The sequence below is a fragment of the Saccopteryx bilineata genome, chromosome 7, assembly GCF_036850765.1.
Source record: "Saccopteryx bilineata isolate mSacBil1 chromosome 7, mSacBil1_pri_phased_curated, whole genome shotgun sequence".
In the NCBI taxonomy this organism is placed as follows: Eukaryota; Metazoa; Chordata; class Mammalia; order Chiroptera; family Emballonuridae; genus Saccopteryx; species Saccopteryx bilineata.
In genome coordinates this window covers 74,589,088-74,605,083 of record NC_089496.1, presented here as the reverse complement: position 1 = coordinate 74,605,083, position 15,996 = coordinate 74,589,088, and the positions used below count along the sequence as shown (strand labels likewise).

General features: G+C 48.4%; 1 protein-coding gene across 2 annotated transcripts in view; it reads left to right on the top strand.

Annotated features, from left to right (window-relative positions):
- The window catches only part of ADAMTSL3 (ADAMTS like 3), a 247,812-nt gene that overhangs the window by 197,685 nt on the left and 34,131 nt on the right, over positions 1 to 15,996 (top strand). For both annotated transcript variants that reach the window (XM_066239225.1, XM_066239226.1), the window contains exons 21-22: positions 6,241 to 7,312; positions 15,796 to 15,923. In XM_066239225.1, the coding sequence (XP_066095322.1) occupies positions 6,241 to 7,312; positions 15,796 to 15,923 (1,200 nt within the window). The remainder of the gene's footprint in view (positions 1 to 6,240; positions 7,313 to 15,795; positions 15,924 to 15,996) is intronic.

Sequence of the window (15,996 nt, the reverse complement as noted above, 5' to 3'; positions counted from 1 at the left end):
TCCAGAGCTGCCAGTTGGCCCCCCTGGACCTGTCGACCACAAGTCTGTCTGATTCCTGAGCCCACGCTCTTAGGACCTCTCCGTGCTGATTCATGGAAGACATTAATTTTTTTTCCCCCTGGGAATTCTTTGAGAACAAATTTTCAAAATCTTGAGCTTCCAAGAGTTTGAGATTTCAATTTTCACATTGTCCTGGAATTCAGGACTGTCTGTGGCATATGGCACACTGTGTCATGCTCTGAGCTGCTTATCAATCTAATTTTTATTAATTGCGGATGGTTTTATAGCGGTGTGGCTAGACCATAAACTGCCGGAGAGGAGAGCGAAATGAAAGTCATCCTGGCAGCTTCCTCTAAAATAACAGAATAACATGTGGGAATACATCGTGGTTATGAGGGCATGCAGTGTGGTACAAGATGAAATTATAAATTATTCTGGCATGCAGTGGAGAGCTGAAGGAAATGATAAGTCTTCCGGAGAGGGAGGAAAAAAATGAGAAAAAGACAGTAATATTTCTTCTTTAGCCCACCCCTTTCCCTAGCTCGCCAGCGCGTAGGTCATGGGAGCAGACAGGAGGCAGGAATGCACGCCCCCAGAGCCGCCGGCTCCCCTGACTCCGCCCCAGCTGCAGCCTGGCCACCTGCCAGCACCCATGCTCAGGGCCCTTGCTTACTGCAGTGTGGCTTCCCTCCTCCACTCTCGTGTGGCATCCCCGTCTCCTCACCACCAGGTCACAGCGAGGAAGCCAAGCAAGGAGCTTCTGTTCACCCACCCTCCCAGCCCCACTGTGTCTGCGCCACCATCCCTGTCATCCTGTACTTGGTGCAGACACCTCCCTCATCACACCTTCGCATGCATCACGTGCACACCTGTGTGACACTTTCTGTCTTTCCCCAGGAGTGCACCGCCACAGGTCCCTTCTTCCTCTCCAGCCTTTGCCAGCATCCATGCTGATGACTTTTAGGACACCCTGATGTCCCGATCTCCCAACATTCTCAAATTCTCTGACACCCACCCCCATCACCGTGGCATGTGACACCCAGACTTCCTCATTTCTTAGCACTCAGAAGTAGCTTGCTGCTCTTCCACCAACCCCCATGTCACTCCTGCTTACGTAGTTAACGCCTCACCGTGACCGCTGGCCCTTCCTTACCTCCCTGCTGTCTCCACACGCCCTGCTCTCGCTGGAACCTGTCCTCTTAGCCGGCATTCCTACCTCACCGATTCCAGATCTTTCTGCTCGTCTTGGATCCCCCTGCCCGCCTTCAACTGTTTCTAGTAATTTTTGGTGGTTTGGTGTTTTGCTCCCTACCTGAGCTGCCGGGATTTGCTAGAGGCAGAAAATGCTGATAGACGCACTTCTCATTTGGGCTGTCTGAATCTAGCTGGGCAATAATGGTTTTTTCTTTCCTGTTTCCTAAGACTCCCCTAGAAATTCACTGCAGCAGTTCTTAACTACCGCGCTGGCCCCGAGCTCCCGTTTCCCTGTCCGACTGGAAACGCATGGTATTCTTTGCAGGGCTACTCCCCCACTCACCCATCCCTGTTAATGGAAGGGGATCCAAAGACAGAAAAAGCCAAGCCCACCTGTGCTGTTCCCTTTGTTCCATTACTAGAAACCTGCTCTAATCAGTCCTTTTGTTTAAGTAAAAACCATTCTTTTTGGAGGAGTGAATTTTCTAGATCTTCACTTTGACCATTTTGATGTGAGTTAGGGGAGGAGCATGTGGGATGGGTCCCTTGAGCACCCCCTAGAGGCCAGTGGTGCACCATACAGTCCAGTGCAGCACTTGCCCGGGTCCCACCAAACATCCCTGCATTCTTCTACCTCTGGCATTCATCCCTTGCTCAAATTCTGCCCTCCCTTGTATCTATCAGCTGATGTCCTTCCCAGTTTTGAAGGGGTAACATAAACCATATCTTCCCCAATCATCTTTCTCAGTTGCACTTAATCTCTGAAAGGTACCATGACATTGTAGTTAAGTGACTACTTGAGTTCAAATATCACTTCTCATGTCTCATCAGGTGACACTGAGCAGAGGTGGGGTGTCGAATGGAGTAGAATGTCCAGGGGAACTGCAAACAACTCCATATTGTTAGAACATAGGCTTAGAATAGGTTGTAATAACAGAGAACACTTCAGAAGTGAGTTGTAGAGGATCTTACACTCTGTGCTAAGGAGTTTAGATTTTATCCAAGCAGGAAAGGACATGGTCAGACATTGTTTTGGTTTTTTACTCCAACAATAGGCGGGGAATTCAGCTAAGAGGATGTGGCGATATCTAGGCACAAGAGCACAAGGATGAATTCTGATTATGCTTCCGGTGTATGATGCAATACTTGATACCTGGCCAGAGCTGGGAGCTGCAGGATAGAGACAGTGGAGTGCCTGCAGTGTTAACATCCTGGGGGCCCTGGCCAGTTGGCTCAGTGGTAGAGCATTAGCTTGGTGTGTGGATGTCCCGGGTTCAATTACCAGTCAGGGCACACAGGAGAAGTGACCATCTACTTCTCCACCCCTCCCACTCCCCCTTCTCTCTCTCTCTCTCTCTTTCTTCTCCTCCTGCAGGCGTGGCTTGATTGGTTTGAACACGTCAGCCCTGGGTGCTGAGGATGCCTCCCTGAGCCTCTGCCTCAGGTGCTAAAAATAGCTCAGTTGTCAAGCGATATCCCAAGATGGCAGAGCATTGCTACCCTATAGGGGGCTTTTCTGGTGGATCCCGGTCAGCGCACATGCAGGGACAGGGCGAGGTGAGGGGGTGAGGGCAGAGGGATAACCATTGTTCAGTGTGGCTGGTTTCCTGTTCCCATTATAACATCTTTGAATGCAGCATTGGGAATAGATGCTAACAGCCTTACTAACCTGTGAGTCAGTGACAGGTAGGACCAGCCTACCACTGGACAGGGAGGGATCAAGATGACCCCCTGTGTTCTGGCTTGAGGAAATGGGTGGAAGGTGATCCCATTAACTTAGGAATACAGGACAAGATGGATATTTGGGGTGAGATGGGGAGGCAGGTGTTTAGAATTTAATGTTTTGAACTTGAGGAACCAAGAAGAGATTCCTAGTAAACAGTGGACACTTAGGTCTAGGGCTCCAGGGCGGGGTCTAGGCTGGACAGATGGGAGGCGTCAACCTAAAGATGTTAGTTGAAACTACAAGGTCATGCAAAGAAATGTTTAGAGCAAGAAGAAAAGAGAGAATGTGGCCAAGCACCGACGCCAGAGAAGGACTAGCAGCCAGGAGGGCACCGTGGTCAGAAACGACCAGAAGAAGGGCTTAAATCATGTGTGACCTCCTCCTGAAGTGAATGATTGAGGGTGTCACCTGCCCTAGAACGACCCAGTGAGAATACTGAAGGGAGACATTGTAGTTGTCACTAGGGGACCATTGGTAGCTTCTCCCAGGGAACCTTTACCGGGGGCTGTGAGTGGAATCCAGACTGCATTTGGTTGAAAAGTGTATGAGAAGCAAGAGTGAGGCCCTGGCCGGTTGGCTCAGCGGTAGAGCGTCGGCCTGGCGTGCGGGGGACCCGGGTTCAATTCCCGGCCAGGGCACATAGGAGAAGCGCCCATTTGCTTCTCCACCCCTCCACCGCGCTTTCCTCTCTGTCTCTCTCTTCCCCTCCCGCAGCCAAGGCTCCATTGGAGCAAAGATGGCCCGGGCACTGGGGATGGCTCCTTGGCCTCTGCCCCAGGCGCTAGAGTGGCTCTGGTCGCGGCAGAGTGACGCCCTGGAGGGGTAGAGAATCGCCCCTGGTGGGCAGAGCGTCACCCCTGGTGGGCGTGCCGGGTGGATCCCGGTCGGGCACATGCGGGAGTCTGTCTGACTGTCTCTCCCCGTTTCCAGCTTCAGAAAAATACAAAAAAAAAAAAAAAGAAGAAGAAGAAGCAAGAGTGAAAACCACTCCTTCAGGGTGGCTTGGAGTTCACTGTCACCGTCTCCATGGGGCCTCAGGGCCTTGCCACCTCATTCATAAATCACCCCACACATAGCATCCCTTGCAGCCACCTGTCAGTGACCTCTGTCCCTGTCCTCAGAGAAGCCTGTAGTCCAGGTTCTGAACCAAACTCCAGATGAGCTTCTCGGGTCTTCAGTGCTAGTGGCCGGAGAGAGAGAGCCAGCACCAGTCGAGCAGCCGCATTCAAGACTGGGTTCTGAGGGGACCGGGGTCCCAGCAGGGTCACCAGAAGGCTGAGAGGCTGCATCACAGTGAAGCCCATTGGGCAGTGGCAGTGGGCAAATGCTACCAAGACCCAGTGTAGGTATCCAGTATCCTGCATTCAGAGGTGGCTCGGGGCAGAAGCCTGGGTGGCACCCCAACTCTGATTCATGGTAGGGATGTGACCAGATTTAGGGCAGGAGGGAACCAAACAAGGGACAGAGGTGGGTACTGTAACAGCCTCAGGCCCCTGGAGCTAGCCTTTATTGAGTGGGACAAAGGGCACAGAGGCCCAGGAGGGGACACTGGAAGAAAGAGCTTTACATTTTCTAGAAAAGCCTGAAGATATGGCATTTCTGACATCCAGCACTGTGGGAGGGGTGGAGGGCCAGCTCGGTTCCCCCGCTTGCAACCCCGGCAGGAGGATGCCCTCCTATCTGGCCACACTCTGCAGAGTGAAAAAATGCCCTTTCTTAATCAGATTTGGCCAGTGTTACAGTTTGGGGACACAGCCAGATGCAGAAGGAGGCAGTCACCCAAAAGCAGACTAGTTTCTCACCCATGAACTGGGTCTGCGTTCTAGGCGTGGCTCTGAAGGATTTCACAGAAGTCCCAAGAGAGAAACTGGTCCGGTCTTTGGAACCTGGCCACCTGGCAGAGCCTGAATCCCAGAGCACCACAAGCACACATGTGCACTGAACTGCTCCGTATCCAGCGTGAACAGCTGCTGGAGCAGGGTGACTATGGAAACAGCCGGGGCCACAGAGCTCACCCTCCAACAAGCAGACACACAGCCCGAGGGACAAATGGGCTTCTTAGGTGGCTCATCGGCCACTTGAGCAGATCCTCCCCTATAACTCTGCCTGCCACCCTCCAACCACCAGCTGGCCACACCACACCCCTATCCCTGCAGAATCACCTCTGAGCGCTCCGAGGGCTTCCTGCAGATGGACAGAGGGAGAGCATTCCTCCTCGTGGGAGACAGGCTCTGAGGTGTATTCTCTTTGGCTCTCACCTGTAATCAGAGCCGACGCCCAGAAACAAGTGAGAGCCAGCCCACCTCTGAGCCCTCCCAGGCTGTCCCATGCTTGCTGGCTGTGTCCACTGACAGCAGCCCCACGTGAGAACTTGTCACATGCTGCAGCTGAGCTGTGCGCTTGGTATAAACAATCCAGCCTCACAGTCACATTCCCCTCACAAAGGTTCTGACATGATCCACATTTCAAAGGTGGGAACACTGAAGCTCAGAGTGATAAAATGGTTTGTCCAGTGACAGAGCTGAGAGTCAAACTCAGGCTTCTTTAAGCCCCTCTGCTTGGCCACCCTGTCTTCCTTTTCCAGGTCCCTCTGATGAGTTCACCATGCTTGTCCCCACTCTCACTTCCTCCCTCAGATGGTGTGCCCAGGGCTCCCAGCCAGACCTGCTCCCCAAAAGCCCCCATCCTTCTAGATGGGGAAGGCCCCACCTACTAGACATCCCTTCTTGAAGGAAACGCTTCCCGTTGAACCTTATGCGTCCTCAAAAGAGGGCTTTGTAAAATAATTGACATGTTCTCATGCATTTCATTCAAAGTTGCATTCTTTGCTGCTCAAGTTCTATCTAGTTGTGCAATGTGCCCCAGTCTACGTTTTTATGGATTTTGTTTGTTTTTTTGTTTCTTTTAAGTGAGAAGAGGGGAGATAATGAGACAGATTTCTGCATGCACCCCAACTGGGATAGACCCAGCATCCCCTGACTGGGCCAGCGTTGAATCAGTTTAGCTATTTTTAAGCCTGAGGCTGACGCTTGGACCAACTGAGCAACTGGCTGTGAGAGGGGAAGAAGGAGGGGGAGAGAAGCAGATGGTCAATTCTCCTGTGTGCCCTGACTGGGGGTTGAACCCAGGACGTCCATATCTGGGCTGATGCTCTGTCCACTGAGCCAACCAGCCAGGGTCCCAATCTACATTTTAATTCTCAGGGGAAAAAAAGATACATGTGCTGGCTTGTATCAGCTTTGGAAGATTACTTGTCAAAAAAACTTTCATTATTGAAATATTTGTTGGCGTTTTCTTCTTTTATTTATTTTCTCCTACAGAAATGAAATCAGAGATGAAGATAAAACCTGCCGAGCAGGGTCCTCAGATCCTGGGTGTGCAGAGAGTCTACATTCAGACGAGGGAAGAGAAGCGTATTAACCTGACCATCGGCAGCAGGGCCTATCTGCTGCCGAACACATCCGTGATCATTAGATGCCCAGTGCGACGATTCCAGAAATCCCTGATCCAGTGGGAGAAGGATGGCCATTGTCTGCAGAGCTCCAAACGGCTGGGCATCACCAAGTCGGGCTCCCTAAAAATCCACAGCCTCGCGGCCCCTGACAGCGGTGTGTACTGCTGTATCGCGGGCTCCGCCCAGGAGACCGTGGTCCTCAAGCTCATTGGAACCGACAACCGGCTCATTGCACCCCCGGCCTTCGGAGAGCGCTCCAGGGACTTCCCGGGGATGGACCCCGGCAAAGCCGACAGTTTGGGGGCCACGTGGCACAAAATGAGGCAGATGTGGAATAACAAAAATGAACTCTATCGGGCTGGCGGCCAAATGAACAACCAGCCTTTCCTCAGAGCTCTGTTGGGCCACTGCCACAATTCGGCAGGAAACCCCAACTCCTGGGAGGTCAAGAACAAGCAGTTTGAAGCAGCAATTAAACAGGGTGCCTATAGCATGGATACAGCCCAGTTTGATGAACTGATCAGAAATATGAGTCAGCTCATGGAGACTGGGGAGGTCAGCGATGACCTCGCATCCCAGGTGATCTATCAGCTGGTGGCCGAGCTCGCAAAGGTGCAGCCTATGCCCCTGCAGGGGAGGGCCACCCAGGAAGAGGTGCCTCCCACAGCTCAACTAAGAGGGGACACAGTACGTGCCCCCCAAAGCTCTAGTGCGAAAATCTCGGGCAAGCTGACATTCAAGCCAAAGGGCCCGGTTCTCGTGAGGCAGAGCCAACCCACCTCGATTTCGTTTAATAAAACGGTAAACTTGAGGATTGGAAGTACAGTGTACATCACGAAGAAGACGGCAGTCATCAATATACTGTGTGAGCTGGTTACCCCCAGTGAGGTCACGTACACATGGACCAAAGATGGAGCATCCTTACAACCCTCAGAAAAGTAAGTATAGAATAAGAATTCAGTGTTCCCTTCTGCAAAACCTTGTTAATGGTTATTCCAGTGTTTGTGAAAATATTTTCAAATTCATTCTCCAGAGAATGTGTCTCCAGCAGGATTCTTTAGGAAAGAAACTCAAAATATGGTGAGGTGTGTATTTTACATATGCACTAAAATTTAAAAAATTAATCGGCGTTATTCCCATCCTCAACAGGTAGGTATAATACAGCCCTGGATAAGCATGTATAGCCTCTCTCCAGTCGAAGGCCATTTTAAAAGTAGCACCCTTACCTGGCGCAGCGGATAGAGTGTTGGCCTGGGACGCTGAGGACTCAGGTTCAAAAATCTTGACATCACTGACTTGAGTGCGGGTTCACCAGATTGAGTGCAGGGTCACCAGCTTGAGCATGGGCTCATAGACATGACCTCATGGTCACTGGCTTGAACCCAAGGTCTCTGACTTAAAGCCTAAAGTTAGTGGCTTGAGCAAGGGGTCACTGGCTCAGCTGCCCCACCCCTGCATTATCAAGGCACATATGAGAAAACAAGCAGTGAATAACTAAAGTGACACAACTATGAGTTGATGCTTCTCATCTCTCTCCCTTCCTGTCTGTCCCCCCCCCCCACCTTCTCTCTCTTGCTAAAAAACCAAAATTAAATTAAAAGTAGGCACCCTTGCAGTTTTCTTTCATTGCGTAGGAACTGCGAATCAGAATTGACAGCATTCTTCCATGTCTAGAACAGGGGGGATATCATTTGAGCTGAACATCAGACCCATGAGGCTGGCAGGGCAGGGGGTAATAGTTGTCTGTGATGTCACTAAGGAATGAATCCCGTGACTGATTCATGGCCAGTTGGAACCAGGGACGGCTGCTTGAATGCCACACAAATAATAGCGTTGGCAGAAAGATTGGCTATCTGAAGTACTTTTCTAGATCATGCAGTTTTTTATGTCATAAGATCCAAAACAATAAGATAACATGGTTCAAAGTTCTTTGAACTGTTCAAACAAAACGTGAGACCATGTTTTCTTTTCTTGTGATCTGTCAGTGCAACAATATCACAGTTCATTCCCTTTACGTAAAATAACAGGGAATAGCATTCTTTTTTTTTTTTTTTTTCCTGAAGCTGGAAATGGGGAGAGACAGTCAGACAGACTCCCGCATGCGCCCGACCGGGATCCACCCGGCACGCCCACCAGGGGCAATGCTCTGCCCACCAGGGGGCGATGCTCCACCCCTTCGGGGTGTCACTCTGCCACGACCAGAGCCACTCTAGCGCCTGGGGCAGAGGCCACAGAGCCATCCCCAGCTCCCGGGCCATCTTTGCTCCAATGGAGCCTTGGCTGCGGGAGGGGAAGAGAGAGACAGAGAGGAAGAGGGGGGGGGTGGAGAAGCAAATGGGTGCTTCTCCTATGTGCCCTGGCCAGGAATCGAACCCGGGTCCCCCGCACGCCAGGCCAACGCTCTACCACTGAGCCAACCGGCCAGGGCCCAGGGAATAGCATTCTTTACTGAATTCTTTGCTTTCCCCAAATCTGGCTATTTGTACACATAAGTCTGTAGACACTTTGCTTTTTAAAATTTGCATTTTAAGAGTTCAAGCTGCACCTTCTCTGCCTCTGGGGACTGTTGAGAGACACAAACACAACAGCAGATGTTAAATTGTTTTACAGACCATGAGGCACTTAAAAACCTCAGGTTTTATTTTTATCATGTCTTCTGTGCATGGAGCCTAATATGTGATCCATCAGAAGAAAAGTAGGTCAAATTCAATTTTTTCTAATAACTGTGTCTTAGAATGAAAAGATAGAACAAATTTAATTTAAAATTTTTTTTGCCCTGGTGCGAAATGAAATTTTAGAAGTGGAATCTACCTCCCAGGTCAACTAGTTTAGCAGTTCTCAAATCTTTGTCTTAGGTCCCCTGTATATGATTAAGGAGTCCAGAGAGCTTTTGTTAATGTGTTATATCTATTGCTGTTTACTATATTAGAAATTAAAACCAAGAACTATTTAAAACATTTATTTATTTATTTATTTATTTATTTATTATTTTTTTTTGCATTTTTCTGAAGCTGGAAACAGGGAGAGACAGTCAGACAGACTCCCGCATGCGCCCGACCGGGATCCACCCGGCACGCCCACCATAGGGCAACGCTCTGCCCACCAGGGGGTGATGCTCTGCCCATCCTGGGCATCGCCATGTTGCGACCAGAGCCACTCTAGCACCTGGGGCAGAGGCCACAGAGCCATCCCCAGCGCCCGGGCCATCTTTGCTCCAATGGAGCCTTGGCTGCGGGAGAGGAAGAGAGAGACAGAGAGGAAGCGCGGCGGAGGGGTGGAGAAGCAAATGGGCGCTTCTCCTGTGTGCCCTGGCCGGGAATCGAACCCGGGTCCTCCGCACGCTAGGCCGACGCTCTACCGCTGAGCCAACCGGCCAGGGCCAAAACATTTATTTATTAATCCACTAAGAAATAACAATAAGGCCCTAGCCAGTTGGCTTGGTGGATAGCGTGTTGGCCCAGCGTGTGGACATCCCAGGTTCGATCCCTAGTTAGGTAGGGCACATGAGAAGCGAATATATGTTTCTTTTCCCCATCCCTCTCCCCCTTCTCTCTCTTCCTCTCCCACATCCAGTGGCTTGATTGGTTTGAGCATTGGCCCCAGGTGCTGAGAATAGCTCCGTTGATTCAAGCATCGGCCCCTGATGGAGGTTGTCAGGTAGATCCTCTTTACAGCACATGTGAGAGTGTGTCTATCTCTCCTTTCACTTAAAAACAAAAGAAAAAAAAAAGAAATTAGAATAGTCAGCCCATTCCATGTTCATATCAGTAACATAATTTTGGAAAAGCTATGTTTTCAAAAAATTTCCTGGTAACAATGGCATCGTTTTCTATCTTTGCAAGTTAATGTCTAGATTAATAAACTACATCTGGATTCTCATACGTGTCTCTGTATCAGTCTATTGGGGTATGTTGTTTGAATGGACTCTTCTAGAGAAAATATGGCCTCAGAGATGTTAGTTTAAAAAAGGACTAATTTAATGGCCCTTTCAGATGATTGTGGCTTTTCTTCTTTGATACTACGTGAAAACAAGACAAATATTTTACCCTTAAAGGTTAGTTAGAATGTGGAATCTGAAACCATAGTAATGAAATGTTGGTTCTGTTCCAATGAAATCTATTGGTTTATCTTGCATATTCAATGGGTCTTTTACCTACACAGATTTTATAACCTCACACATTGGTCATTGGGAAAATACTGGCTCACTGAGTTATACAGATCTTCCAAACATTGATATGTCTCATGAAACAATTTTAAAAGCACACATAGTCTTTAATATCACTGCCCACCTCATCAGAAAAGTCTTTGAGCTCCCCCTTGTCCAAATCACAAGGGGTGAATAGGAATTTTCTGAAATTCTAATTTTCACTTTTGAAAGTTCAAAAAAATTTTTTTTTATTTTATTTAACAAGTGAGAGACAGATAGGAAAGGAGAGAGGTAAGAAGCATCCACCCATAGTTGTGGTGTTTTAGTTGTTTATTGATTGCTTTCTCATATGTGCCTTGCCTGGAGGGCTCCAGCAGAGCCAGTGACCCCTTACTCAAGCCAGCAACCTTGGGCTCAAACCAGTGACCCCACACTCAAAGCAGATGAGCCGGCCCTCAAGCCAGCAACCTTGGGCTCAAACCAGTGACCCCACACTCAAGGCAGATGAGCCGGCCCTCAAGGCAGCAACCTTGGGCTCAAACCAGTGACCCCACACTCAAGGCAGATGAGCCGGCCCTCAAGCCAGCAACCACGGGGTTGGAACCTGGGTCTTCAGCATCCCAGCTCTGCTCACTGTGCCACCACCTGGTCAGGCTGGAAGTTCACATTTTATCATTGGCAACAAATGCCATCAGTTGTGTTCCTTGAATTGGCCAGTTCATTTTTGTTCATTTAAAGAAATATTTTCCAAGTAGCCCAGCCCGAATAATCATAGTCTGTCCATCTGTGACAAAGGCAGCTGGTTCAACCAGCAGTTCAAACCCTCATACTAACACGCTTCGGCAGGAAGTGCGTGTCAGGACTTCCCATTTTGACATACAGAATATTAAAAACATATGTACTCAAGGATCGTAAAATTAGTAAGTTTTACTGGTTCATTAAGGACATCCTTATGGGAAACTGGCATTTTTATTTTTCTGCAAGTGTATGGAAGTCAAGAATACCGTGACCGCTGCTACACATTGGTGCCGCTGCCTCGGTTCCTACTAAGGCGCCTGTATTTCGGCCACCCCTGCTTTTACTGTCGGCACAGCGCAAAGGGCAAATGGCACTTGTTATTGTTGTGAAACAGTTTTGACCTCACAGACCCCAGGGGCCCATGGACCACCTTGTGGGGACTGCCGGTCTAGCCCAACAATCCTATTTTAGAAATTATAGGCCCTGGCTGGTTGGCTCATTGGATAGAGCATTGGCCCAGCATGCAGACATCCTGGGTTTGATCTCCAGTCAGGGCACATAGGAGAAACAGTCATCTGCTTATCTTCTGCTCCCTCTTCCTCTTTTCTCTCTCTTCCCCTCCCACAGCCAGTGACCCAGATGGTCCAAGCATGGGCCTCAGGCACTGAGGATAGCTCAGCTGATTCAAGCATTGGCCCCAGATTGGGGTTACTGGGTGGATCCCGATTGGGGCACATGCGGGAGTCTGTCTCACTACCTCCCCTCCTCTTACTTAAAAAAAAAAGATAGAAAGAAAGAAAAATTATAAGGAAACAGAGACTGAGAAAGGTGAAGTGATCGTTGACCAATGGCCTTAGAAGTCCTACAGGGTTGTAGAGCAAGGTCAGTTTAAGTAAACATTTCTTGAGTTTATTTTAAATAGTTTGATTTGGTAGGATGGAATTAATGTTAGTTTCAGGGGCTGAGACTCCTGGAGGTCGTCACAAGTTTTAACATAATACTTCCTGCTCACACGTGTCTGCATACTTTAATTTGAGTCGAACAAACGTTCATGTACGTCCTCATGCCTCCTGATCATCCAGAGTATGATTGTACATGTGTAAGGCAACATTATAAAAAGGCAAATGGAGGTTCTTCTTGCTTCCATAAATTGGTTATCAAACAAACATGATTTTAAGTTAATAAAACTGGAACTGGAACTAATATTTTTTTTGAAAAAAATCTCATTCCTGGGGGTCAGCAAGCATGAAAAAAACTCCTCAAAGGGTTAAGGAGCAATCATTTGATACTGAAACAGTTTCTATGTTTTCCAAACTCACCCTCATTCATTTGTCCAACATATGTCTAATGCCTCTACAGAACAAAGATTCTCACCTTTAGATATGTTTTTCTGAGTCTCATAAGTCATTTCAGTCGCAGCAATGCAGGAACAGAGTCATGTTTTTGAGAGAGCCTCTCTCCAATGAGAGGGCAGTGAGTGGATGTGGAGCAGGCTGGAATGCCTGCTGAGCAGGAAACCTCAGCTGGGAAGGGAAGGCTATGAGTGGGTATACTGGGAATGGTGCCTGTGGAAAGATCAGCCTTGTTATTACTTCAAGTTGAAACTAAAGTTGAGCAGCAGAGGCCAAGTTCAAGTCCCTGAAGGAAGCCTATCTGCTGGTTCTCCAGCCCAGGGCTGACCCTGGCTGGATGCATGGTGACTCGCCTGGCACAGCAGCTCAGGTGTGGGCAGCCTGTCTACCTCAGTCATTTCCCACTGTGTTGTCAAATTGAGACCTACAAAGCGAAGGAATTGTTTGAGAATTGCTAAATCACATAAACATACAGATGAAATAACTTAAAACTTTGTAGTGTACTTATTCTGCAAGTACAATTACGAATCATAATTTTGTTCTTTTTTTTCCTTCTTATTCTTTTCCAAGTGAGAGTGGAGAAGATAGAGAGACAGACTCCCGCATGCACTTCAACCGAGATCCACCTGGCAATCCCTGTCTTGGGCCGATGCTCTGCCCATCTGGGGCCATGCTCACAACCAAGCTATTTTTAGTGCCTGAGGCAGAGGCTCCAAGAAGCCATCCTCGGTGCTAGGCCAATGTGCTCAAACCAGTTAAGCCATGGCTGTAGGAGGGGGAGAGAGAGAAAGAGAAAGAGAAGGGGGAAGGGGAAGGGTGGGGAAGCAGATGGTCACTTTTCCCATGTGTCCTGATCAGGAATCAAACCCAGAACATCCACACACTGGGCTGATGCTCTACCACTAAGCCAACCAGCCAGAGCCATAATTTTGTATTTAATCAACAGTTCTTTAATAGGGACTTGGAAGTGTACACCTAACCCTACTAACAGCTAGGTCTGCCGCACTCCTGTTTTTGTTCTGGGAAACCAGCAGTTCTGATTTATGCCCACTTTTGCAGCTCTCCTGTGTGTTTGTGTGTGTAGGGGGGGTGCATCTCCCTAGTACACTGACTCTATGCCACTATGCTGTTCTCTTCTGATCTGATCGTTCATACATTCTGTCATCCAAGGCTTTTTAAAAACTTACTACATAAAAGTCATAGAGAATGCACAGCTGTGAATAAAATTTGGTCCTTGATCTTGAAAAGATCACAATCTAGTGGGAAGAAATAGATATTTCATCAGATAAATATATGAACCAGAGCAGAAGGAGCCCAGAGGGAGCCAAGAATAAAACTCAGGGAGTATTGGGAAAAGTTTTAGGGGAAATTACATTTAATCCAGGACTCAGTGGGTAGGTCAGAGTTTTCCAGAGGGGGAAGGACATTCCCAATAAAATGAACACCATATTTAAAAGCTCAGGGTGCTGAAAGGTCGTGGAATGTTCTGGAAACTGTTAGAAGTTCATTCTGGCAGGAGCACAGGGCAAGCAACAGGAAGCGACAGGAAATGAAGACGTGGCCCAGTTCACAAAGAGATGTACAGTCTCTAACGGTCAGTACAGCCCTGTATTGCTAAGATCTATAAAGCGCATGGGCCAGAGGAGACAGGAAGGTATGAACCACTGACTCAGATGACCTAGAAGCAGCTTCAAATTGTTAAGAAAAAACTAAAATTAAAGCAGAACAGGCCCCCTTTCCCACTCCCCCAAATAATTTTTTCATTTGTTGGGATGCTGCTGCTGACCAACTCTGATTTCCAAAGTGGTATTTACCTGTTTACAAATATCAGCTGGGAAACCAGGAGGAACTGCAGAGTAGCCCTCGTCTGGCACAGGGTGGTCGGTAAGCCAGTACGATGCCACCTTTGCATGGCTACCTGTGCAGACTTCGTCCTGCGGGGACAGTGAGACAAGAACCATCGCTAGGCGATTAAAAGCCCACTCACATCCAGTGAATCTGCAAAATGAATAACTCACTCCTGCCTTTAGTTAGAAAGAGTTTGGGCAGAAAATGAGGTTGAACATCAAGCAAACAAAGAGTGATTTGGTTGGTCTTTTTATTTATGTATGTATGTGTGTATGTATGTATTTATCTATCTTTTCTTCTTTCCCAAGTAAAAGAAGGAGAGATAGACAGACTCCCGCATGCGCCCCGACCGGGATCCACCTGGCAACCCTCACCTGGGGCCAAAGCTTTGCACATCTGGCCATGCTTGCAGCCGAGCTAATTTTAGTGCCTGGGGCCCATGTGCTTGAACCAATCGAGCCATGGATGTGGGAGGGAAAACGGGAGGGGGGAAGAGGAAGAGAGATGGTCACTTCTCCTGTATGCCCTCACTAGGAATCAAACCCAGGACATCCACATGCTGGGCCAACGCTCTACCGCTGAGCTAACTAGACAGGACCTTTTTTTTTTTTTTAAGAAAATTTTATTAACCCAGCCCCCCAAAATGTGGTAGGTAAAGCATTGAGTCCATCCAGAAAAGTCACCACCCATGCAAAGTGAGGTAAAGAGACTTGACCTGGAAGCCCTGTCTAGTTCTGTCTACCCTGCCCATGAGTTTCATCTGAGAGAAAGGACTTCTTCACCCTTTAGTCCAGGGGTCTCAAACTCAACTCAGCATGTGGGCCGCAGAGCAAGATCACAGCCGTTCGGCGGGCCGCACTAGGTCTACAAAAGGCAACTGTTACGCAACACTTTTCTCACTGCAGTTGAAAACAAAAAAAAATTCAGTACAACAAGCACAATCGTACATGCAGTTTACTCAGTGTCACAAAACGACCAAAAACTGTTGTTCGCATCACAACTGCTGTTAAACTAAGCTAATCTCTAGCTAGGATGCTAGAGAAATGAAAAATACAAGTAGGCCCCTAGGCTTACTTAATTTTATCCAAAATATTTTGAACTTCGTGGATTAGTCTGTGGGCCGCACAAAATTGTTCGGCAGGCCGCGAGTTTGAGACCCCTGCTTTAGTCCATGGAATTTTCTGCCTGTTGGCTGGATGCTTGACAAGGTCATCTCTTGGGATCCTTGCCAGTCCACAGCCTGTAATTTGGCCATCTTTTTTCTCTGTGACTTGCCGTGGTCCTGGAGCGGTTAAACCTGTTTCGTGACTACATCCTCTTTCTAACTGTCCTACAGAATAATTTTTTCTGGCACGGGGAAACTGCAGATTCGGAACCCTACGAAGAGGGAGCAAGGATTGTACGGATGCTCAGTGGCTAATCGTTTCGGTTTCGACATGGAAAGTTCTTCTGTGCTGTTCGCAGGTAATGCCCGTGTTTGAAACCTGGAATGCCCGGGTTTTGGCTTTAACAAACTCCAGAGCTGTAGTTCCCAAAC